Source organism: Dermochelys coriacea, chromosome 1 (genome assembly GCF_009764565.3).
Source record: "Dermochelys coriacea isolate rDerCor1 chromosome 1, rDerCor1.pri.v4, whole genome shotgun sequence".
In the NCBI taxonomy this organism is placed as follows: Eukaryota; Metazoa; Chordata; order Testudines; family Dermochelyidae; genus Dermochelys; species Dermochelys coriacea.
In genome coordinates this window covers 268,825,967-268,853,138 of record NC_050068.2, presented here as the reverse complement: position 1 = coordinate 268,853,138, position 27,172 = coordinate 268,825,967, and the positions used below count along the sequence as shown (strand labels likewise).

Below are 27,172 nucleotides of genomic sequence, written 5' to 3'. Positions count from 1 at the left end.
TTTGTGTTGACTTTGCTAGGGCTTTTTAGGTAGTCTGTTGTAAAACTTGGCAAATATCTAGATGAGTTTATGTACCCCCTGGAAGACCCATGCATCCCCTTAGGGGTACCCCTGGTTGACAACCACTGTTATAGGAGACATAATCAGTGAAGGGAAGCAAATAATTTACTCTTTATAGCATAAAAATGCAGGTTAGAAGCTATCAGGCTAAGGATTTAAAAAGAAGAAATCCTCTGGAAAAAGCACAAAATACTGCACTGAGAATTTTGCCCCAGAACATCAACCAGAAAAAGAAAAATATTATGAATACTTTGGTGTAGGAACAGTGCTTTCAGTGTGCATGTATGTACAATAGCTGGCACAGTGGGGGCCCTGATCCCTGAATAGAGACTTTAGGCCAGAAGTAGGCAGACTAAGGTCCATGGGCCACATCCAGCCTGGCAGCTGATTTAATCCAGCCGGCTTGCCCCACTCCCACACTCCAGCCTGGAGCACCCTCTTACACCCCAAATCCCCAGCCCTACCTCAGCCCGAGCCCTCACTCCAACCCCCTTCCCCAGCCCGGAGCCTCCTCCTGCACCCTGAACTCCTCTTTTCTGGCTCCATCCCAGAGCCCTCACCCCTTCCTACACCCAACCCCAGTTCTGTGAGCATTCATGGCCTGCCATACAATTTCCATACCCAGATGTAGCCCTCGGACCAAAAAGTTTGTCCACCCCTATTTTAGGTGCTACCACAACACAAAATAATAATAATAATAATAATAAACAACAGCCATAGAAGAAGAAAATGATTAAAAAGTAAATAGCCTGTTATATCCTTGAAATAACTTCCAAGTTGTCAAAAGATGATGATACAGTAGCATGACTATGTTAAAAGGAAGAACAATGAGAAAAGCCATCTTGGGTACTAGCTGCCCTGCACAGACCAAAGCAGGAGACTTTTCTCCCCTAGTCCAATGCTGACATCACTTGGCCGAGTTAAGTGAAATTAATCTCGTTTGTATCATCATCATCATCTCATTTGTATTAATCCTTTTGATTTATGTTATAATTAGAATTTGTATTTTCACAAATTATGCAGTTTATATGTGGAATGTCTATATCGTAATTATGTACTTTTACCATTATTTTGCCTTTTTTGTATTTTGTAGATTATGTCTTGATGCTGTATCTCAGACTTCTCCAATCCTCTTGCACCTCTTTCTTAGGAGCATTTTTATTATTAATGAGATTAATGTTAAGGAAGGAGCACTCTTCTGTGATTCCATTTGTTCGAAAGAGATTCTGTACAATGGACAAGTATGTTTGGCTTAAAACAAATGCTGGGGTTGAGTTTATCTTTTTGATTTGACCAGTTGCATCTTAAAATTCACTGGTATATTTTACAATGTATTAACTGTAACTGCAGTGTCTCACATTCTTCATTAGCATGGTATCCATCAAGGTACAATCTTCTGTGTTTTTAAGATCTGTTAACATGTGCTGATATTTTTGTATCTTTGGTAAAAGGGCTGTTTCCAGATCAATTATTCCCCCATTAAGGGGAAAAACACACTGAAACCAATGGAAGGACTTCCATTGGCTGCAGTGGGGGTCTGAATCAAGTCCTAAAAAAAGAGGCAAAAATCATTGTTAATGTTGTGCTACTTCAATGTTGTAGAACTTTTTCTTTATAAATGTTTTTGTGACTTGACCTGTATTTTTTTTTTTTTACTTTAAACTTGGAATAGGATATCTTTGACGTACTGGCCTGAGTTCTTTCTTGCCTCTCTTACTCCCAAAAAGAGTGATACTGTATTTCTTGAAGATAACAATGCAAAGTTATATCAACTCAACTTTCACTCCATTCCTATTCCAGGTCCCATTGCACTTCTTTTGTCTAAGGACCCAATGCTGTAGCCCCTACTCATGTGAGGCATATCAATGATTTCACTGGGCCTGCACACACGAGCAAGAGCTGCAGAATTGGGATCTAAAATGTCAGGTTAAGAAGGGAGTTGATACCTTCCCATCAATTAAATGAGAGAGATTAGCATATGAAATTTCTACTTTGCTAAAAAAATTTTTTTTGTGCCACAGCCTCTTTCCTTGCTCAGTAAAAAAGCAACCAAGATTGAGTTAAAGGCTTTGAAGGCTTATATTCAAAGGTTACAATTAGTTCACAATCACAGTCTTCCTTTGGAGTCATTAACAATACTGCTTTCTCTTATATACTTCTAGCAGGGATCACTGCAAAGCTTATTCCAAATTCACACATCCTACATCCTAGCAATTATACTGCTGCTTAAGATACAAAATATCTTTCTTCTTCTACCCTCTGAGATAAGTAATTTAAACAGAATTTACATCTGAATATAAACGTTTGTTCATTTACAGGTTGCTAGACTAGCTGAATGTGAGAGAATGGTAGTGGCGATTGAACTCAGTAATTGGTTAAATGATGCAAATTATGCCCTGCAATCTGTTGTTCAATGTTATGGTCTCCTTGCTCCGATTATCTATCACAAGATTGCTTCAGTGCCAGTAGTTCAGGTAAGATCATTTAAAACAGAGGCAGCTTGCATACAAATCTTCTGAATTTAAAAATTAATATATAATGAAGTAGACAGAAGGTGAACCAAACTTGTAGGCTGTGTGTTCTTAGGAGTTTATTGAGAGCAAAAATTTTTATTGCTTTTGATAACTTCACAACAAACAAGGTATTTATTCTATGCATGTCCAGTACTGTAAAGCTTAAAATCCATGAACATAGAGTCTTTTCTCAGATATGCTAGTGTAAATTCAGAGTAATTCCCTTGAGTTCATAGGGTACTGTGGTGGATTTAAACCATGGCAGAATCTGGGCCATAACCTTTAACTATATTCCATTTACAAACTGTAGTGTTGAGGGAAACGAGAGTATTTGCCAGTTCTTTGAATGCTGGACTCGGATATCCTAGTCATCCTCTCTCTTCAGGCTAGGACTTTGTCCCATGGTGTTGTTAGGATATAGATATTCAGGCCTGTCTGTAAAGGCCTATACTCTAAGAATTTAGGTGTATTCTTATCACTTAGCTAGTTAGAGAGGTATAAAAGAAAGAATCAAAATCACTGTTTGCCAGCGTAAGGTCCTTCTCTTACTGTGATAGTCTGAGGCCTTGTGCTTAGGCTAAGGCCTTTGGCTAATTTCAGAGTAGCAGCTGTGTTAGTCTGTATTCGCAAAAAGAAAAGGAGTACTTGTGGCACCTTAGAGACAAACAAATTTATTTGAGCATAAGCTTTCGTGAATCTCATTATATTATGACACTATATTGTGTCATTATAGTTTCCAATTTGCTATTGTTTGTCTGTATAATCTCTGTCTGGTTCTGTGATTGTTCCTGTCTGCTATATTATTAATTTTGCTGAGGGTAAACTAATTAAGGTGGTGTGATATAGTTGGTTATATAATCTTGTTAAAATATGTTAGGATTGGTTAGTTAAATTTCAGGAAAATGATTGGTTAAGGTATAGCTAAGCAGAACTCAAGTTTTATTATAGTCTGCAGTCAATCAGGAGGTGTGTGTGTGTGGGGGGGAATGGGAATCATGTTTGGCTAAGGGCAGGAATGAGAACAGGGTCACAGGTGTAAGGCTCTGTGGTGTCAGAGCTGGGAAGGGGGACACTAAGGAAGGAAACTGGAATCATGCTTGCTGGAAGTTCACCCCAATAAACATCGAATTGTTTGCACTTTTGGACTTCAGGTATTGTTGCTCTCACTTCCCTGGTCCTTCTCGCATGAACAAAGTGGGTGAAGGAATAAGGCCCCTAACAGGTGTCATGATAATTCACTTTGTTTTTAAAAGAAAACATCTCTCCATTGAAAACAGAAAGCTCTTTTCCAAAAGCAAGCATCTTCCAAATGAAAACTAAAGGACTACTTGAGCCCCTTCCCTCCATTTCTGTGTTTGGCATAAATACTATTTAGTTTCATCAAGGATTCAGTTAAACATATTGTTGGCAACATCCAAAGACTAACTCATGATCAAGAAATAAAAATAGATTCCAGTTTATAGTTAGACTGAGCTAAATAACTTAACATCTAGCAATAATTACTGTGTTAAAACCAGAGATGGGATGAGAGCAACTAGGAAAAGGCCACCAAATGCATCCGATGAAGTGAGCTGTAGCTCACGAAAGCTTATGCTCAGATAAATGTGTTAGTCTCTAAGGTGCCACAAGTACTCCTTTTCTTTTTGCAAATACAGACTAACACGGCTGCTACTCTGAAACCTGTTCACATACTGTACCTGTCTAATGATAATCTCTCAGTTGGGTAGTCATTGGATGTGTTATCATACAAAATGCACAACCAGTCTATTGAAACATGGCTTCCGTGTTCAGATCCTTATTCTAATGGACAGTAATTTGGTAATATGCACTTTTCATATCTGTTAAACAAGGGGTGGGAGGAGAAATCCATCTCTTATGTTTAGAACTGATTGCAAAACAAAAATTGTGAATTTGTTTTTCATTTAAATTTCTGACCAGCTCAAAACAATTTGCAAGAGAGCTATCTGAGTATATTATCTCATACTATAATCATAAATTATTTGATTTCTGACTAATTAAAATAGCAAAAATACCTATCACTTTTATATCTATTACCTTAGGCGGAGTGAATGAAAGTTTGGTCACATTTACTACTGATTTTAATGGGGCTAGGATCTTACCCTGTGTATTCGGTAAACTATTTAAGTTTTACAGTCAACTAGAACAAGATGATGCATTGCTGGGCACTGACCCTGGAAAATCTCTTCAGATTTAGTGCTTCATATTGTAATCCTTGTACTTTCAGATCCTCATCAAATGTCTAACAGTCCTGCAAGAAGTCCCAAGTTCTACCTTACAGAGGAAACAGACTGGTTGTTATGAAAGTATACAGCATATGATAGCTTGCTCCTCCTTTTATACAGCACAGGTATTTACTTTAGTGTGTTTAGGACTATAGACTTAAGGCTCAGTAGATAACATGAAAAAATTAGACAAACCCTCATGTTGGTGACCTAACCTTAAGAAAAGTTTGGCACTCTTGAATAAAAGCCTAAGGTGAGAAATAGTGGTATAAAGTATTTACAGACATGTTTTGAATCAGCACATTTTAGTAATACTGTTATTGTTGAAGTTTTAAAAATCAGAAACTTTATGAAGTAGTTTGTTCAGGGCATAGATTTATTTGTTACTTACTGGATGAAATCAGTGACCTCATTTTCATTTGTACTTTGCGATACTTAGATTTCACAAACTTTACATTTTATTCTTTATTGGACTGTATGTTAGAAATGAAAAATCTTAGTTGTGGTATAATAGGTCATAAAATGGAGTGCTAATTTTTGTGTGAAATATCCCTGTCTAGTCTAACAGATGACTTTTAGTGCCTTACTAGTAACAAATCTTAGTGTGGAAATTACCACTAGTCTACCTTCTGGTCCCACTGTGATGGAAGGTAAATAGTATACAACTATCCCCCTGGGTGAATAAGTCATTTCTGACATCAAGCCTAACTCGCATTATTTTCTAATAAAGAATAGCCCAAAAATTTACAGTGTAAGAACCTCTGGTCATTCACCTATGTCCATATTCAGGAACATAAATCAGGGGCCTGATTTTTAGAGTTGCTATGCCCCTGAAGTTCTTTATTTACTTCAGTGGAGCTGCAGCTGCTCAGCACATTTGAATATTAGGTCACTTACTTTATTTAGATTCCTACATTAAAGTTAGGCTCCTAGTTACCCTAGTTTGAAAGTGTTGGTTTAGTAAATAGAAACTGGAACTATGGCTGGAATTTTTAATGCATTTTATGTGCCTTAATAGGGACAGAGGAGCCTAATTAAATCTTGAAGTGGAACATAGGTATACAATGACTTGTCAACATTTGATTCAAAGTGCCTGTAAGGCTATTGAACATTTGGGGTGGATGGCTGATGCACCTAGTATTTTGAATTATGGGCCTGGTCAAGAGCACAATAGAATATTTTTAAAGTAGGTGGGAAGGCACCTAGCCAGAGCAGGTTGCTGAAAAGTTAGACCAATTTAGGGGATACCGAAGCTGTTAGGTACTTGTGAAGAAGACTGTCTACATTCCCCAGAGACAATGCCTGGTAATGGAACAAAAGGGTTAGTGTGTACATATCAAATCAGATTTTCAAAGCAGCAATGTGCCTACTACAGTTTTGAAAAAAAAAATCTACATGCAAAAGAGGGTGTATAAACTGAGATTCATAACTACAGATTTAGACACTTGGACAGGAAGATTTGAAAATTCTAATCTAAATTCTTCAAGTTTACAATTCCTCATCAATAAACTGATGTTATTGCACTGTACATTATTAAATGTGGAGTTTGTCATTGGCTAATATCTCTAATATTCATATATTTCCCAGTTATAAACAATGAAGGAAAAATGTAAATGTTACCTATTATGTGAAAAGAAAAAAAATTAATTAATAGATGTTTAACAGGTACTGCGTTCATGGAAAGAATATGAACTAGCATTAATTATTATTAACTATGGGAAAAAGTTGTTGGATTCCTCACAAACATCCCAGGGACAGTCTAAATTCAATAGTATTGAAGAAATGCAAATTGACACAGAAACAGAAGATGAGGTAATCTTTTTCATTTTCCCTTTCTTTTCTATAAGTAGGATGTTGCATAATAGCACCTCATCAAAACATTGCTGATATGAGAGTGTAAGAAATTTAAAGACATACATTCTTTAATATATCAGAGATCACATAGATCACTTACATCTATGGAAAGTTGAAATGAATTTTAATCAAACAATTTTCATAATTGAATACTGCACTTCATATCTTGTCTTCAGAAACACTATTGATAGAAATAAATAACTGGTGAAACTGCTGAGCTAAAAAAAAATGCTGAAAAAGTAGTATCCCAAGTATAATAAACTGGAGAAAAACTTAGCTTTCTCATTGCTGCTGCTGCTGCACATCTTCAGAGGTGCTGTTGATGGCACCTTCCTTCCCCACAAACCACTTCATTCCTCTCAGACTTGAGTGCATTTCTGCCCGGGGCTGCAAGAGAACACCACAGGGATTGGCGCTGGATATGCCCTCCCTTGAGGTTATCAGGCAGTCATAGGATCTGGAAGGCTCGAGTGAACCTTGCGACCATCAGTCATGTTGATGGTCCTCTGGAGGTGTGGGCGCCCATCAGCTTTCCTCAAAGAGAAATAAAATATACCATTGTTCCTCCCTTTGTCTCATTCTTGAAGGTGATGATTTAAAGACCTTCTCAGGAAGGAAAAAGATGGTGTCAGAGTTACATAGCTAGCTGCACCCATGTCCCATTTTTGGTTTCTCTGAGAGCACCTCCTCAAGTGTTGGGCCTTGCGCCTTCGTCTGTTCCAGGGTGGGAAATTCTGCAATTCCACTTTCCCACTGGGCCCTTAGCTACAGTAACTGGTGTATCAATTGTGCTTACCCTATGGGACTGACTGAGTTCAGGTACTTGTTTTGCTTCCCTTCAGGAGTCTGAGAGCAGGGATGTACAGTGACCAGACAGATTTTTTTAATCCAAAGTACTATTTATCAGGAGGAACAAAGGATTTAGAAAAAAGGATTTTAAAACAGTCTACAGACGTCTTTCTTACCTGCAGGCTTACTATCTCTGATAGTAGTGTAGGAAGGTCTAGCATCTTCCAAAAGAACAGGAATACTTGTGGTACCTTAGAGACTAACAAATTTATTAGAGCATAAGCTTTCATGGGCTACAGCCCACTTCATTGGATGCATAGAATGGAACATATAGTAAGGAGATAGATATATCTCTATCTATAAATAAATTGGTCTGTGCCTACTTCCCCAATTAGCCTGGGAGCTACTTGCCCCCAGCCACAGTCCTCTCCTGGGCTGTTTTAAGATCCTCCGGGCAGGAGCGGGTGACCACCCCGCTATACTCCCTTACTGGGAGTGGAGCAGTTAGCTCATCCCATCCAAATGAAATATGTCAATCAAGCTTCTGGCCATGACATGGTGAAAATCACAGAACATGTCAATTAGCTGCTTCAGTGCCTTAATAAAGGGAATAAGTGACTCCCGAGATGACTGAATGTCATTCAGACAGGAAAGAATTATACAACTCAAAGCAACTACTTTCTAACTGAACTCTGAAGTGGATCTGTTAGCTAGCGAGAGAAACCGGGGACAGTTGGTTCCAAGGTCACTCCCTCAGCCTTATAAAAACACCTTCTCAGAAGTGACAAAAGCCCATCTTGACAAACTATAGGGAACAACCTCATTGATGCAACGGACACATTGTAAGCAGCCTGCCACCACCAGCAGAACTGACAGATGGGCAGAAGATTCTTTCTTGTTTACCCAAGTTGCCAAACAAATACAAACCAAAAGGAGTACTTTTGGCACCTTAGAAATTAACAAGTTTATTTGAGCATAAGCTTTCGTGAGCTACAGCTCACTTCATCGGATGCATTCAGTGGAAAATACAGTAGGGAGATTTATACACATACAGAGAACATGAAACAATGGGTTTTATCATACACACTGTAAGGAGAGTGATCCCTTAAGATGAGCTATTATTAACAGGAAAGGGGGGGAGGAGGAGGAAAACCTTTTGTGGTGATAATCAAGGTGGGCCATTTCCATGAAACAAGAACGTCTGAAGAACAGTGGGGGGGGGAGAGAAATAACATGGGGAAATAGTTTTACTTTGTGTAAGGACCCATCCACTCCCAGTCTCTATTCAAGCCTAAGTTAATTGTATCCAGTTTGCAAATTAATTCCAATTCAGCAATCTCTCATTGGAGTCTGTTTTTGAAGTTTTTTGTTGTTGAAGGATAGCCACTCTCAGGTCTGTAATCGAGTGACCGGAGAGATTGAAGTGTTTTCCGGCTGGTTTTTGAATGTTATAATTCTTGACGTCTGATTTGTGTCCATTTATTCTTTTACGTAGAGACTGTCCAGTTTGACCAATGTATATGGCAGAGGGGCATTGCTGGCACATGATGGCATATATCACATTGGTAGATGCGCAGGTGAACGAGCCTCTGATAGGGCCTAATCACATCAGCCACAGTATGACGGTGTCCCCTGAATAGATATGTGGACAGAGTTGGCAACGGGCTTTGTTGCAAGGATAGGTTCCTGGGTTAGTGGTTCTGTTGTATGGTGTGTGGTTGCTGGTGAGTATTTGCTTCAGACTGGGGGGCTGTCTGTAAGCAAGGACTGGCCTGGCTCCCAAGTTCTGTGAGAGTGATGGGTCGTCCTTCAGGATAGGTTGTAGATCCTTGATGATGCGTTGGAGAGGTTTTAGTTGGGGGCTGAAGGTGATGGCTAGTGGTGTTCTGTTATTTTCTTTGTTGGGCCTGTCCTGTAGTAGGTGACTTCTGGGTACTCTTCTGGCTCTGTCAGTCTGTTTCTTCATTTCAGCAGGTGGGTAAGAATGCATGATAGAGATCTTGTAGGTGTTTGTCTCTGTCTGTCCGGCGTGTATGATAAAACCCATTGTTTCAAGTTCTCTGTGTGTGTATATAAATCTCCCCACTATATTTTCCACTGAATGCATCCGGTGAAGTGAGCTGTAGCTCACGAAAGCTTATGCTCAAATAAATTTGTTAGTCTCTAAGGTGCCACAAGTCCTCCTTTTCTTTTTGCGAATACAGACTAACATGGCTGCTACTCTGAAACCTGTCATTATGCAAGGCACTGAATTTAGCTGTATGGAGTGGAAATCTATCAACTTCATGAAAAAACTTGTACAGATACAGATAGACATCATCTTCCTCTCCAAATGTAAATGGATGATCATACCAACAGGACTGAGGGTAAAAAATCCATTACAATCTACATACCACACAGACTATGCTGACAGCTTGTGCCACACACTCTCAAAGAAACTGTGGAACAACCTGATCAACATCCTCTACAGCAAACAGGGAAAGAGTAAGAATGAGCTCTCAAAACTGGATACTCTCATAAAGAATCAACCTTCCACACAAACTTCCTCGTGGCTGGACTTTACAAAAACTAGACAAGCCATTTACAACACACACTTTGCATCTCTACAAAAGAAAAAGGACACTAAACTATCTAAACTACTACATGCCACAAGGGGCCACAACAATGGTTCCCTTAACCCACCCAGCAATATTGTTAATCTATCCAACTATACTCTTAGCCCAGCAAAAGAATCTCTCCTATCTCGGGGCCTCTCCTTTTGCCCCTCCACCCCCATGAACACTTTCTACAAGCCATTACCCTCTGATCCCACTGAGTTACCAAAAGAAACTACAGCATTTGCTCAAGAAACTCCCTGAAAAAGCACAAGAACAAATCCACACAGACACACCCCTGGAACCTCGACCTGGGGTATTCTGCTACCCAAGATCCATAAACCTGGAAATCCTGGACGCCCCATCATCTCAGGCATTGGCACCCTGACAGCAGGATTGTCTGGCTATGTAGACTCCCTCCTCAGGCCCTACGTTTCCAGCACTCCCAGCTATCTTCGAGACACCACCGACTTCCTGAGGAACCTACAATCCATTGATGATCTTCCTAAAAACACCATCCTAGCCACTATGATATAGAAGCCCTCTACACCAACATTCCACACAAAGATGGACTACAAGCCGTCAGGAACAGTATCCCCGATAATGTCACGGCTAACCTGGTGGCTGAACTTTGTGACTTTGTCCTCACCCATAACTATTTCACATTTGGAGACAATGTATACCTTCAAATCAGCGGCACTGCTATGGGTACCTGCGTGGCCCCACAGTATGCCAACATTTTTATGGCTGACTTTAGAACAAAGCTTCCTCAGCTCTCATCCCCTAATGCCCCTACTCTACTTGCGCTACGTTGATGACATCTTCATCATCTGGACCCATGGAAAAGAAGCCCTTGAGGAATTCTATCATGATTTCAACAATTTCCATCCCACCATCAGCCTCAGCCTGGACCAGTCCACACAAGAGATCCACTTCCTGGACACTCCGGTGCTAATAAGCGATGGTCACATAAACACCACCCTATACCAGAAACCTACTGACCGCTATTCCTACCTACATGCCTCTAGCTTTCATCCAGATCACACCACATGATCCATTCTCTACAGCCAAGCTCTACGATACAACCACATTTGCTCCAACCCCTCAGACAGAGACAAACACCTACAAAATCTCTATCTTGCATTCTTACAACTACAATACCCACCTGCTGAAGTGAAGAAACAGATTGACAGAGCCAGAAGAGTACCCAGAAGTCACCTACTACAGGACAGGCCCAACAAAGAAAATAACAGAATGCCACTAGCCATCACCTTCAGCCCCCAAGAGACCGGGAGTGGATGGGTTATTACATAAAGTAAAACTATTTCCCCATGTTATTTCTCCCCCCCAACCCCACCCCCCACTGTTCCTCAGACGTTCTTGTTAACTGCTGGAAATGTCCCACCTGGATTATTACCATAAAGGTTTTCCTCCCCCCCCCCGCTGGTAATAGCTCATCTTAAGGGATCACTCTCCTTACAGTGTGTATGATAAAACCCATTGTTTCATGTTCTCTGTGTGTGTATATAAATCTCCCCACTGTATTTTCCACTGAAAGCATCTGATGAAGTGAGCTGTAGCTCATGAAAGCTTATGCTCAAATAAATTTTGTTAATCTCTAAGGTGCCACAAGTCCTCCTTTTCTTTTTGCGAATACAGACTAACTCAGCTGCTACTCTGAAATTCAAACCAGTTATCTCCCCATGCAAATGACTCACACTTTCGCCTTTGGACAGTAGTAATTGCTGTAGGATGTGTGTCCCCAGCAGATGAGGAAAATTAGAGGCCCATGAGAGAGCTCCCTTTCATCAGGTCAATAACATTTTGTTACAGAATTTTTTTCTGCAGCACACTTAGATAGTGCAAGCTGCCGTGTTATCAGCATCCTGGACTTTTCAGGGTTTGCAAGGGACAGGAAACCACAAGTATATTTCCCCCTAAATATGTTTAAAAAAATTACAGTTCTGGCAAGATCCTAAGTCATTTTAACTTTCTCTTTTGATTTAGTTTCATTATACCCAAATAATTTAATATACAGAAAGTAGATATCTGTAAATCACAATTTACATAGAGTTTATTTCATATCTGAAGTTGTCACTGGAAAAAATTACATTGAAAACCACCAACAACCATTAGGACACCAAACAGGGAATTAAGAGACTTGGGGTTTATTCCTGGCTCTGCCATTGACCTGCTGTCTACAGCTACATAAATTCTAAGTATTAATAATTTATAACTTGATATTCTTAGAGTCCTTACAGTAAAAAGAAGTCACAAGCAGCTGCAGTTGAAAAAGCAGCTGAGAACCTAACAGCTCTGGAATCAAACCTCCTCAAATTGACAAGACCAGGTAGATGTTTTATCTTCTCTCTACTGTTTCTCATGGTTTTGCATTCAAGAATGGTTTTACCAAATAAGTGCTTGTGCGTTTTTTGGCTCTTTTTAAGAGGGAAAATGAGGGACGCAATATAACCAACCAAATATATGATTTCTGTTGCTTCATTTAGGTTGGCAGTAACATACGGCATTGTTTTCACCAAGTCTTTCCTTCCTTTCAGTGGTAATATTTCATTCCTCAATAACAACTACGATTGCTGCATTCAAGCAAATACACTATTTAAAAGCTCTATCAGTTGCATTGGGGCTCTATGCTATATTCTACCTCAAGCTGTTCAGACTACCTGTATGATTTTTTTTCAGAGCAATCTAGTTTGAGAATCTAATGACTTACGGCCATTCTGAATTTAAAGTTCCTGCAGCAGTAAATTTTAGTAAATATAATTGACCCAATCCATAAAAATACAAAATTTTAAAAGTCTAGTCTTTCACAGTCTATTAGTGAACTACAGTCACTAATTACTAGTCACATGTGACTCTTTGGTCATTGTCTTTTTTTCATTTGTATACTACCTAGCACAGTAGAGCCATACAAGTACATACATAATTCATAATAATAACTGAAATGTTTAGCTGCTCCTTATACTGGATCAGATAAGGAAGGATTATTTGTCCAGCTATGCCGAAAGAAGGACAGGAGACATTTGACATGAGTTTAATCAGGCCACAACTGTATCATTAGATGGCTGGTACTTCCCGGCAAATAAAAGTGTACAGTGCAGGTAACTCCATGTTTATTCTGTAATATCAGGGGGACTTGTACCAGCTCCCCCTCCTTTTCCATCCAGGTTCCTCCAGCAAATCCATTGCCTGGACCTTACTATCCAACCCCCTCGTAACAGGGTTAAGGTGGGATATAAAAATGTGTGCGGGGGGGGTGACAGGGAATGGCTCCCTGCTGTACCAATCATAGGAGTTCCCAACCACCCCCCATTTGTTCCTTTTAACTAACCCTCTTTTTAAGTCCTTCTCCAAGCCATTTATCCGGTCACTGTATACCTTTCCTATGGAGTATCTGCACTGGACATCTGCAACAAGGAGGTGCCAGCAATTAGCTTGGCTGTCTCCCCCCATCCCAAGCCCACCTGGGTTCCAGACATCTCTTACTGCCCCAGCCAAAACAAATGGGCTCCAAAGCTTTACAGGGGAACCCCATCCTCCCTCAATAATTTGGTTCTCCCAGGATGTCCAAATTGGTGAGCTTTTTATGACCAAGGAATTCCCGCCCCCTCGCCCGTTAGCATCTGTCATGCCTTGTCCACCAGATGGCACCCCATGGCTCCCCGCCAGACCCTTTGTTAATGCATGTTCCACATCAAGTCCCTTCTTGTTCTGGGCAGTAATTGAACCCCTTCACACATTCCCAAATAGTTTTTCCAAGGTGTGCCACATCATGTCAGTGACTGCTATCGTGCACAGCAGTGGCATCAGCTGGCCCAATAAATGCTTCTCCTTCCATGCCAATGCAGGCTTGCCCTGCCACTGGACCCTGGTTGCCAGGCCACTAGGACGTACACCTATGTGGTTAAACACCACCTCCCCCCGCCCAATCCTGTGCCCACAGAGCCACACCACCGCCTCCAGGGCCAGTCTTCCAACATCTGGAATGAAATCACTAACTGGCAACATTTTGTCCACCATATTGTCTATATGTGCTCTAAGCACGACTAGTCAACATGGTGGCTGAAATCATTGGTGGCCACCGATGCCTTGTCTGCTTTGAAGTTCCTGTCGTTGCAAACCATGGTAGCAATGGTTGAAAATGCCAGGGGTGGGAGAAATGTTCACCCCAGAAAGTTACTCTTTTTTGAAAGAATTACAAACTTGTTTACATTTCACTGCCTTTTTAATTCAGCAACGGCTTGTTCAATTACAAAAAATGGTGCAGCCTGCATTAAAAATGAAAATATTTAGGTTATAAGTTTGTTTGTGTGCCAAGTTTAGGTGAGGGTTAGATGAGGCTGAGAATAGGACCTGAAATGGAAGTCCTGATTAAAACTCTAACTCTGGAGTCATTACTGATGGTTCCGTATTAATTACAAATCTGACCTTCTCATACTTCCTTGCATATTGGCAATGAAAATATCTCTGTAACAAATGGAAAAAGAAAGTGCAGCAATCCAATCAAATATGTAGCTCAGCTAGGTCCTGATCTCGCCACTTGTTCCACAGAGATGGATGCATGTTCTCATGCAGAACAAGTGATAGGATTGGGACCTTACTGAGGTATGCAAGTTAAATTCAAATTAAATAGCTCTTTAATAAAATACTGTACCATGTTAAAGAAGACTGCATTTTGATCAACAATTGGATGTGCAGTACTCGATAGCCAAAGTGCTTCTAAAGTGTGGTGCTTGGTAATGCAGGTGTATCTGCAACATTTAAATGAATAAACATAAAATCTAAAACAGAAAAGTTCAAGATAAAGGAACGTTTACAAATCTTTGGTTATGAAAAAGGATATTCAGAATAAAAGACATAATACAAAGCAATAGACAAGTCTCCTGTTGACTGCATTTATAACAAATGCTAGATGCCCAGCTAACAGCTATTCAAATGAATACAGTTAGGTCATCTAGCACAATGTGCTCTATTATTAACAAATATGGTAAAAAAAACACTTCGAGGGAAATTCTTGTAAGTGGATCTACACTGTGAAGCATCCCACTGATGACGATCTAAGAGGAAAATTGGGGAAAGAACTGAATGTGCCTGTTTCACTAGAAACCTGGGAAACCATCTGCCACAACAAAAAGGACAATTCAGGCTCTCCCTCTCTTGAAGATTTTCTCAAATTAAAATTTTAAGCAGACGCTATTGGACCCCAAAATGCTTATTTACAGCTGATCTTGTCAAACACACCAAAGGGAAGTGGAGATGAGAGAGCCAGTTTTTCCTATGCCACTTTCTAAAACTACATCGTATATTACTGAAGCTGTATATTTAAAGCACTTCCAACAGTGCTGGGTATTAACTCTCCACATTCACTCAGATTGTGTCTGTTGATTGTATTAGAAGAGTTAGTACTTCTAATCAACATCAAGAAATTGTTGCATCATCTTTTCTAATGTCTAAAAGGATCTTTTCCAGATGATGTAGATAGATGCTGCTTCCTCCTCGGCTGGCTTAAAGAGCTAGCTATCATGGCACTGAGCGAGAAACTAACTTGAACTATCAGGAACAACTAGAAAAGATACAATCTCTGATCATGTATGAAAGACATACATGCCATAGTAATTATGGTATCCAAGTCTTATGCCAGTTCTTTCCCCACATTCCTATCTCTCAAAAAGAAAAGGAGTACTTGTGGCACCTTAGAGACTAACAAATTTATTAGAGCATAAGCTTTCTGTTTCATTTAATTTTTACCCTTTTTATTTCTAGGAAAGGGGTTATCTTGTAGATCCTTTTTGGGTTTAGGTACGTAATATATTCTTATAGACTGTCAAATATGTGTACTTCAATAAGACAGAAAGTAGTCTATAGGTATTGGCAAGATATGTCTGAAAAATTGCACTTGGTCTTGTTATATAGCTATCTGCTTGTATTTGTGTATGGAAAATGCAGGTAAAGTTTAAAAAAAAAACTTCATTAGTGCAATATGTAAAAAAAAACCAGAAATATAACTTTAAATTTATAGATTTGGATATCTTAAATCAGCTAAGTGTAAAATAAATAGATTTGAAAAGTAAAGTCTTTACCTGAATCATGCTATTATAACAGCAAATTGCATAGCATAATCATTAACATAGTAATGTATATGGGAGAGGAAGGATGGTCTAGTGGTGGAGCACTGGCCTGAGACTTGGGAGACCCATGTTCAGTTCTTTGCTCTGCCACAGACTTCCTGTGTGACCTTGATCAAGTCACTTAGTCTCTCTGTGCCTCAGTTCATCATTTATAAACTGGGAATGATAGCACTGCTCTGCCTCACAAAAGTATTATGAAGATAAATACATTGAAGATTGTGAGGTGCTCAGAGGTATTGCTAAAATAGGTATTGTTGCTCATTTGGCCTGAGATGTTAGCCCCTGTTCCATTAGAAGGAAAAATTAATGATACAAGCCAGGTATATTCTTTGATGTATAATTCTGCTTTTCTGAACTCAGTGGAAAAAACAGCAAGCAGTTTCTTTTCTCAAAAATCTGCCAGGGTGCCTCTCCAAGAAGCTCTGTCTATCTGCTTCCCTTCAGTGCCCTGTTCACAGCTGCTTCTCATCTTTCTGTGGACTTTCTGCTCTAACACATAGAGACAGACTGCAAACACAAAGTCTTAGCCCCTGATTCTTGAATCTACAAACTCCTCAGCCCATACGCCCAACCCTGATCAGGTCTTGCCTGAGGTCTGGTGTTGCTTACCTGGGGTTGCTTTTGTCTAAAATCTTATTGTGATGAAGTGGGGGGATCCCATCAAGTGCAGGGTGAGTTCATCCTATCCTTGGAGTTGCCCTCTGCCTCTGGACAGTGAGTCCTAGGGGTCAAAGTCGATAGTTACCCTGATCCGCAGGGCTATAAGGCCTTGTGGCCAAAGTCTATGTAATCACCCAGATCCACAGGGTAGTAGCGCTTCATGCTGATTCAGTAAGGTAGCCCCTCTCTTCAGGGCAATGAGGCGTAAGAGCCAGAGTCCATAGAATTAGCCTGGTTCACAGGGCAGCAAGGCCAGTGTCACTAGAACTACTACTCCAGGCTCACAGGGCAGTGAGGCCTTGCCACCAGAGTTAATAGTGATACCCTGGGTTCATAGGGCTGTGAGGCCTAGCAACTAAAGTCAATAGAGATACCTTGAGTTCGCCTCCAGGTGGGCCTCTGTGGCCTACTGGCCAATTGGGGTGGGTAGCAGCCAGGGTAGGGGACCCAGGCCCTCCCTGCTCCACCACATCCTAGCCCAGAACTCTGTCAGTGGTGAGTGTGTCCACCGCTGCGTCAGCAGGGATCCATCTACAATATGCTGACTATCATGGGGACAATGACTAGTCCCACCTTGGCTACATCCTACCATGATACTTGTGGTGATGGTCTGTGCATCTCCGGGTTCCTTGGCTGGTGCAACTCCCTGTAGCTCAGATCTCCCTGGGGCAATCCCAGATAGCTGGGCGTCTGCTTGGTCTCAGCACCTCTGGCTTCCACGGTCCAGGGCTCCAGTTGTTCCTGTGCAAGAGCCATCAAGAAGCATCCTTCCTCTCTAGTGGTCAGCCCAGACCGAGATGCACTGCTCCTTCTTATATTGGTGCTACACCTGGAACATACCCAGTAGGGACATGAACTCCACCCACAGTGAGGAGTTAACCTTTCCCTGTCCAGTGCGGGGTGAGTTCACCCCGTCACGGTTGTATATAAGAGAGTTACAGTTGTTTGCCTTTATGCACTACTATGAGGGAAGTCCCATATTCAGGAAATGTGACCAGTGTTAATCATTGAAAGACATTGCCTTCAAAACGTTTAGTCTGTTTCATCTGTTTGTAGATAACGTCCCTCTCTTTTCCTGAAAAGGTTAGAAGAACAAGAATTCTAAAAGTAGTGATAGTAGTGAGAAATCTTTATAGCATACAATATGGGCTAAAGGATGGTGTTTTCTGGTCTTCAACTGCAGTTCAAGAAAAAATCATATCATTTTTGTCTTATTAGTTGTCCTATGGATTTATTTAACTTGGTCATCAATCTAGGTACTGGACCAGAGATTACAGGACAAGAAGATCCTTTTTTTCTCTACCCTATAATTTCATGTTGGACAGCAAACAATGCCTACAGGGAAGGTAGGAAAATTGAATTTTGCTTTTGTTGTTACTTTCTTTTCTTTAAAATCCAATACTGATAAAGTAATAGGTATAATTAAGAAGTTATTTTTATTCTTCATTGTTTGTAATAAGCACTTTACAACTTGAAAACATTTTTTCCATTTTTATCCTTTTATCATTTGAAAGCAATATAGTTATTAATGTTCCTTATGGAGATGCATTTATATGTGCATGAAATATTTGCAACAAATTATGACTTTACTGAAAATTTGATGTTTTTTCACATTGGCTGATTAACTTGAAAATGGGCCTATTTTGAAAATAGAAGTGCAATGTTTTGTTAATTTTTCTATAAAAAGCAATGCCTTTTCTGCAACAGGAAACTCCTTTTTAATGAAGAGGAATTTAAAATTTGAAGTTCAAATTTGATCATGTTTTCAATGCAAAATATGAGGTATATGAAATCTGGGCTGTGCCTCCTCTTATGATTAACACAATAGAATCCAAAATATCAGTGGGGGCAAAACTGTAAAATGAACATAATTCACCATCATCTTAACACTGACTAAATTGGGACTGAAGGTATTTTTAATTTATTGGTGACAAAGATGAGAGGGGCATGGCCAGATAGCACAGAGTGTAAACTAGAAATAATTAAAACAAATCTAGAATTGGCAAAATAAGACTTATATCTTGCAGCAAGAACTGTGTTTTACCTTTACTAACATGGTTTTCATTGCAGAATTGGAACCTAAATGAACGAAATGCATTTGTGATATTTTGTCCTCACTTTTTATTCTTCACTTGCTCTCTAATTCACAAAATTCAGTAATTTACAATAGGTCTTGCTGTCACTTGTGCAAATTTGGAAGGTTCTGCTACTATTAGTGTCTACTGGATAGTAAAATATTTTATGGATTATATCCTGTATACATTGAACTATCTGATTTTAATATTAGCATATTGCTTGCCTTTTCTATGAGCAACATAATATAAACATGCCTTGAGAAATCATCTAATAAAAAGTAGTAATATCAAGCAGAATTCAGAAAACAATTAGAATATTAATACAAGAAAGCATATGATAATTCCATATTATCTTATTTTTAACATAGTAATGAAATTCAGGAAGAAACCTCGTTTCCTTGAGTTCTTTGTTCAAGTTTTGCACAAAGCACTGAATGAAGAGAAATTTCAGCGAATCCTGGAATGGACAGGCAGTGTGAAAGATTTCTTAAGAAGGTAACTTTAAATTACAGTAGTAACATATAATTTTGGTTTCTGTCTTCAGAATTCCAGATACAACAAAGTATAAGGGCTCCATCCAAGGTAATACTGCTTCCATGGCTATTGGCCTGTTAAAGCTCCATGGACCTCAAGAGCTATACAGCCTCAGAGACTACACCCTATTGTAAGGGGATATTTCTCCCTTGCTAAGGTCTGTGTAAAGCCCATTTCTGTCATGAAAAGCCTGTCTCTTTTACAGACTCTACTCAGCAATATGGCCATTGGGGATGTGGCAGTGACATCAGGAGGACAGAGTTTTCCCTGGATCACTAATATTAGTGAGCTTCAATCCCTGCCGATAATTAGGCTGGAGAGAGTGGCCTAAGTCTTTTTAGTTAATGCAACTGGAAGAACAAAAATAATGTTTGATGTAATTAAATTATCTATAACCTTTATATATACAGTAGAGTCTGCAAAGACTTACAAAGAATAATAGCATTTAAAAAACTAGGACAAGACTCCTTTGAGATTCTTAACTCCAACAACTCCCATTGAAGTCCATTGGAATTCCAAGTACCCTAGCTCTTCTTGTAGACAGATCCTTAATTAATATATTACTAACATTTAATGTTGTTCCTGGTTTATTAGGAGGAATAACCAATTTCTTGGTATCAAGGGAACTTTGGCAAAGGAAATAAGTGAGCTCAGTGTATCTGAAGACGCAAAGCAGCACACAACAGCAGTAGTGGAGTTCCAAAAAGTGAGTTGTATTTTTATTTAAAGCTATATATCATCATATAGCAACAATATAAGTCCAATAATACAAACAAAGTTAAACATCAGGAATGGAAACAGCTTTCTTAGCCTTTGGGATGCAAATTCCAAACCTGAATATGCCCCGGGCTAAAAGCCCAGGAAAAAAAATGGGCATTGCAATATTCCCTAAAGGCCAACAGATATAAGCTATTTCAGACAATGAAGGGTAATGAATTCCAAAATTCACAGAGAATACCTTCTCAGCAGCTCCCTTTGAAACTGAAGGGACTTTAGCATGAGTGCCTTCACTGATTACAACTGTGCTATCATCGCACTCGAAGAGAGGTGTTGTCTCAAATAGACAGGTCTCAAGACATTTAGGTCTTTATGGATCAATAACATCACTTTAGCCTCCCCTCTCTTAGCTTTAGTTGTTGCAGGTCATCTGTAACCCATACTGACATGTAAGGATGGAGCTGGAGAAAAGGACTACCAAGGGCCACTTTATTGATAGTTGAGAACAAAAGAGAGTTATACAGTTCTACCAAACTATCGATAGAATAATCTATTGGCAAAATAGTGTTCTCCCTCGGAGCCTTCTGGACATGCTTGGGTTCCATTAGATTCTGAGGGGAGATAACTGAAACAGGTTACTGGCACTGCTGAGAGAGATGTGCCCCTTCACAAAAATCAAGAGGTAATGATCAGTCCATGAGATGTGTAAGATTGCCATGGAATTAATTAAAAAAAAAAGAAATATATTAAAACAAAATTAAAGTCTTTATCCTGCATTTTTTCAAGTAATTTGTGAAATATTTCTGTAGGGAGATTTTAAAGAAGTGTCCAAGTATTAATATGTATAAAAATTAAAACAAAAGTCTCTAATACAATTATCTTCTTGGAAATTGTAAAGGGTAACAAAATTTCTCATTTGATAGCTTTCATACAACTCCTAAAATTCCTGCTTCTGTTGCATAATTAATATCTCCTGGCATCTTTATTAGTGATTTTTGTGATTGATTCTTTAGAAATTTTTTATCCCAGTACAGTTTCTTTGAATCCAGCTAATAAAAGTTCTCAGTGTAGTTCTGTTTTCATTCACTACAATTTATAATGTATGGAAATAAAGCTAAAGATTTTGCAGTATCAGAATTTGTCTTTTAAAGTGACAGGAAAAGAACGGTGATGATACAGAGTTGAAAAACATAGATAAGTGAAATAGAATTATTCTCGATCCTGACCAGTATCCCAATTTGAAACATCTGGAGTATCCTCTCTTTCTGCAAAAAGAGTTTTCTGGAATAACCTTCTGGGATGCATAATATTTCCTTCAATGGCATATTTTGACAAATAGTTCTGAAATTCCATATTTTCTTTTATTTTTTCCATTTACATTTATACAGAAGCGAACTATGACACATTTTGGATGCAAATAGTGATATAGATAGAAAATGAGCACTGTGTCCAAATCAGACGTCAAGAATTATAACATTCAAAAACCAGTCGGAGAACACTTCAGTCTCTCCGGTCACTCGATTACAGACCTGAGGGTGGCTATCCTTCAACAAAAAAACTTCAAAAACAGACTCCAACGAGAGATTGCTGAATTGGAATTAATTTGCAAACTGAATACAATTCACTTAGGTTTGAATAGAGACTGGGAATGGATGAGTCATTACACAAAGTAAAACTATTTCCCCATGTTATTTCTCCCCCCCAATCCATCCCCCACTGTTCCTCTGATGTTCTTGTTAACTGCTGGAAATGGCCTACCTTGCTTGTCACCATGAAAGGTTTTCCTCCTTCCCCCCCACCACCGCTGCTGGTGATGGCTTATCTTAAGTGATCACTCTCCTTATAGTGTGTATGATAAAACGCATTGTTTTGTGTTCTCTGTGTGTGTATATAAATCTCCCCACTGTATTTTCCACCAAATGCATCCGATGAAGTGAGCTGTAGCTCACGAAAGCTTATGCTCAAATAAATTTGTTAGTCTCTAAGATGCCACAAGTGATATAGATGCAATTAATATGCCTAAAGAGCTAGATATGAAATATTTAATTAGTTTGTGACATAGCAAATATTTTTCTAAGCCCCTAACAGCATCAACTTTGAAGAAACCAAGAAAAGAAGTAGTGTCCCCCTTTAAAGGAAAAGAGAGTCTTAGACAATATTTCCTGAGACACCCAAGTCTGGGGAAATCTCCAGAAGCACAAAGGTAAATTTACAGGGTTCAAATTCACTATTTATACTCACTACATAAAAGTAGAATTAACGTTATTGGAAATTTACTTTGTAATGATGTCTGCTTCATTTCTAAATTTATGCTAAAGGGAATGAACTCCAGAAGGGATTGATTATAACAGCAGGTTCATAGATCACCCTCTTCTGTGCAACACTCTGGCATGTGCTTCAAACCACGGTCACAAAATCTGTCTCATGACTAATCTAATTCAGGATCCTTTCAACCGTGTCATAGTTTTCAGAAAACATCTAGTAAAAGCTCTCGAATGCCCTGTTTTGATGGGCCAGAGGGTTCTATTTGTCAGTTGTGTTAGATCAATTGAATTGGCTTACCACAATTGAAGAGCTCCTTCACAAAGTACCTTCACAGAGAGAAAATACTGGGCATTAAAGGGCTCATTAATCTAGAGGACAAAAGAATAACAACCACCAAAGGCTGGAAGCTGAAGCCAGACAAATTCAGATTAGAAATAAAGTACAAATTTTTAACAGTGAGGGTGATTAACCGCTGGAACAATCTACCAAGGGAAGTGGTGGATTCTCCATCTCTTGATGTCTTCAAATCAAAAATGGATGCCTTTCCGGGAGGAATGTTTTAGTCGCACATGTTATTAGGCGCCATACAGAGGTAACTGTGTGAAATATAATGGCCGGTGATATACAGGAGCTCAGACTAGATGATCTAATGGCTCTTTCTGGCCTTAAAACATATGAATTCATGAATCAGTAAGACGAATGTAAACCTTAGTACCTCTGACCAGAAGGTATCACTAGAGGACCACATAGACTTCATGGTATCCTGGATGTCCTTCCTCTGTGTCCCAATAAGATACTGACATCAATGGTTTCTCTGTTTTTCAGTGGATGGTAGATACTTCCAGATCATATCAATGCCTTTTGGAATGTCAATCAGCTCCCAGAATATTTATCAAACTACTGGTAATATCTTCAAATTAAGAAATGGGACATTCAAATTAATTACTATTTGAACAGTCTACAGTAAAAGCTCCCTTGGAAAGGGAAACAACCTGCCATATTCTTCTAGTAATGAGATTTTTATATAAAAATACCTAAATAAACAAACATGATCAGTTGGAGGAAGAGCTCTCTTAATCAGTCCTAGTAGATCATTCATGTGGAAATTGAGAAGATTTCCTACTCTAGGACCAATTTCAAAAGATTAGATTCTTGGTTCTTCTAGTGTTTGAATCCCAAGTGTTGGGCTCCAAAGACCTTCAACTTCTGGTAATGGTGGCTGCCCATGCAGATGTAATATATTGGGTCAGTTGTGGATTTCAGATGCAAAATCAGTCAAGGAAATATGGCTTGAGAAAAATCTCATTCCAACATGCATCTTCTGTAATTTTAAAAAAGTTTCTGCAAATATTAGTGCATGAATACTAAATAAACAATTACTTTCCTTTTTATTACTTCCCCAGCCCATTGATGAGAATACCTGCAGTGAGTTTCAGCCTTGTATTTTGAAACTGCTGTAGAACTCATGATCTAGTTGTGATTTTTTTTTGGTGTGGTGGATTCAACAAGTGGCAATAGAAGGCTAAATATTGTTTTATCAGATATAAAGACTATAGAGTACCTTCTAGTTTCCCATTTTATATAGTGCTTGCTGCAATGACATATTTAAATTACAGTCTACTACAGCTGAAGTCAATGTAAGTTTTGTAATACACAACACAGAGCCAAATTCTTCCGTCGTTATTCAGAGAACACTCCTTTGGAAATCAATAACAAAAGAGAGAGTAGCACGATTTGACCTGCATGTTGTAGAATATCTCTAAACTTAAATACATTTGAAAAAGAAAAATACACTTTGTCCTGGTTCAGTAAAATCACTGCTGAAGATGTCCTGTTTATAGAAGTCTGTTGATGTACAATGGGATTATTCTGTTGTGTACTCTTTTTATCATTTTTCCTCCATCATAGCTTTGGAAGGCACAATATTTTTTCTGCTAATGTACAAAATCATTAACATGTTTTTGTTTAGGAAACAGCAAGATGACATAGAAAAAGTAGCTTTTCACACCCTGCTGGTACTGCTGAATCCAATAGTTAGTAATTACTTAAAACGAAAAAGGTTCCATCAGGTATGTCTTGAGGAGATGCCCTGGAGGTCTCAGATGAACGTTTATATAGCAATTACTCACTTCAATTTGTTTAAAAAGAGGCTGGAAGAGCAATATAGTATCGGAGTTTGCAGTTTACAACATCTGAACAGGTATGATGTACTGTAATATTTAAAACACTGAATGTGTTATTAATGCTAACGCGTACATTTTTAATTAAAATCCCATTGGTCAATTTGGTCATATGACTAGCTCCCTTTATAGCCCCTATGCACAAGGGTAAAGCAAATCTTACATTGTACAACAGTGACCCTGTACTGTTAGGGTGATTATTATAGTATTTTTGTTTTGTTAAGCCAAGAAAGCGCTATTTCTGAGTCTATTGAAAGTTTTGGAATTGTGCTATAGAGCATTCTTTTTGTCTTATTTTTTTCAGACTTTAAAACTTCTGACCATAATTCATTATTTAAGACTTATACTTATAAAAGTACTTGAAGAATAATCAAAATTCAGTGATGGTGGAATGAATATTATGAATGTGTTTGGAAGTCTTCCTTAATACAATATCTAGATTTTTAAATTATTGTTTTATTTCTTTTCCCCCTCCAGTTATGATGTTCTGGACCCTGAAATACTCTCATTAAATAATTCTGGCATCATAGTTGTGAGAGAAGGAACAGATGACAACATAGGAGCACTGAGTCACTTGCTGATTAAAAGAACACAATCAGGAAGTACCAGAAAAATAACTGGTAACAGTTATGAATGTGTGAACAGACTAAATCTATTTAACCTAGCTTTCTCCAATACCTTATTTAACATTGTCAGAATTATGAAACACCTCTTATAGACAAAATACTGTATGGAGATAGCGAGGTTAGATTAGGACTGGGAATCAGGAGATCCCTAATTCTATTCCCAGCTCCATCACTGGTTCATTTTGTGACCTTGGGCAAGTCATTTATACCTCCATTTGGGGAAGATTGGAAAGGGGCCCCAGGCTTTCCTGGATCCCAAAGGCCTCCTCTGTGTTTTCCTTCCCCACACATACTACAAAAGGAGATCAGCTTTTGAGCTTTCACAGAGCTCTTCTTAAGGATTTGGAAAGGTACCTGAAAAAGAGCAGGTCTAAAAAGATCTCTGTGTAAGCTGGTCTCTTTCAGCAACAGAAGTTGGTCCCATAAAAGATATTCCATCACTCACCTTGTCTCATTACAGAGCTAAGTAATTTTTACCCACAACAAGCATTGTCACAAAAAGAGAGTGTGATTCATTCCCCCCCCCCACTTTCCCTCCAAAGAGGGCTTTGCCACCAGAAGGATTTTGGGGAGCTTGCTGAATGGCTGCTTCCCCTAAAAACTGTATGGCTTCAGGGAGGAAGACTGCTTAATAGAAAAGAGGTTCTGGTTTGGTTTGGAGGATGGACAAAATATTAGGCACATTATTTTGGTTCAACCAATTTTTCCCATCACTACTTTGACCTCCACTTCACTAAAAATATATTATGATATTATAAATGTAACTTATTTATAAAAATAATTGTTTATAAAATAATTATAAATTATAATGTTAGCTTTGGCATTTCCTGACTTTTGAATATTTAAGTGCAGTTTTAAAATCTTAAAGTCTAGTGATGTGATTTTTGTTACGTTTTTTGAGAATGTTAACTTAGTTTTAACCAATTATCTTTTCATCTTAAGATCCTGATAAATCTTCTGAGCACAGCATTAAATTCAGTGAAGCAGATACTCCTCGATCTCAAATGACAAATGATACAGAGTTATCCATTACTCTTTCCACCAGAGAACATGAACGGCCTATGTCTAATGCCATTCTGTTAGAGCATTTCACAAAAACCTTTCTGCATTTAAGAAGAGCAGTGGTAACGTGCACTTTTGAATTAAGATATTTACTACTATTTTATATTATTTAGTTTTTTTTAAATACTACACTACTTCAAAAAAATTTTAAATGGGAGAAAACTGGTGATTTTTCATCCTGAGGAAAATGTTCAAACAACGTATATCATATATATACACTTTATCGTACTTGACAAACTACTGCATCTTTCACTTTCTTCATAATTTTTCCTTACCAGATTTTCTAAGTCCTTCCTTAAAGTATTGCCAGACTTATTTGTTTATATAGTTTATTTGTTTATATCCTTTGTTAGAAGAGTTGAGGGCCATGGTGAATAAGTGATCAATCCTGGTGTTTTAAAAACTATTTTAATTGTAGCTCTTTTGGGACCCCCTCTCTTCCTCCTAGCTCACCTAAACTTTCACTTTAAAAAAAAAAATGACAGACTGAAGTAATATACGGCTCTGAATATTATTAACATACAAAGCTTTTTCAAACATTTTAAAAAATGTTAAGAGCCTGTATCATTAGTAGAATATGTGTAGATCTAGCGCTGTACGTATGGGTACATTTCAAAATATATTTTTTCAATTTGTTTCTTTCTTTATTTGCCAAGTCTTGAATTCATGAGGATTTATTCTTTCTGCGGCAACATTTGATGATGTAACAAACATCTAAAACATCTGTAACAATACTTAATAAAACCTTTGATGTTCACCTGAAAAATATTTGCCTATGGTATTATCTATCTGTAAATACTGAAAGATAGAAATGCACAGATTAAACCCTCCTTCTGAAAATGAGGTTATATTCT

The 27,172-nt window shown here is 38.6% G+C and overlaps 1 protein-coding gene across 5 annotated transcripts in view; it reads left to right on the top strand.

Moving 5' to 3' along the window:
• CFAP54 (cilia and flagella associated protein 54) overlaps positions 1-27,172 on the top strand; it is a 184,614-nt gene that overhangs the window by 53,407 nt on the left and 104,035 nt on the right. For 4 of the 5 annotated variants that reach the window (XM_038387606.2, XM_038387605.2, XM_043491960.1 and 1 more), the window contains exons 21-33: positions 1,154-1,301; positions 2,379-2,534; positions 4,819-4,941; positions 6,482-6,628; positions 12,304-12,403; positions 15,835-15,870; positions 18,116-18,205; positions 19,303-19,429; positions 20,063-20,174; positions 22,264-22,388; positions 24,420-24,650; positions 25,108-25,250; positions 26,199-26,380. In XM_038387606.2, coding sequence (XP_038243534.1) covers positions 1,154-1,301; positions 2,379-2,534; positions 4,819-4,941; positions 6,482-6,628; positions 12,304-12,403; positions 15,835-15,870; positions 18,116-18,205; positions 19,303-19,429; positions 20,063-20,174; positions 22,264-22,388; positions 24,420-24,650; positions 25,108-25,250; positions 26,199-26,380 — 1,720 coding nt within the window. The remainder of the gene's footprint in view (positions 1-1,153; positions 1,302-2,378; positions 2,535-4,818; positions 4,942-6,481; positions 6,629-12,303; positions 12,404-15,834; positions 15,871-18,115; positions 18,206-19,302; positions 19,430-20,062; positions 20,175-22,263; positions 22,389-24,419; positions 24,651-25,107; positions 25,251-26,198; positions 26,381-27,172) is intronic. The other variant, XM_038387607.2, reaches the window with a different exon arrangement.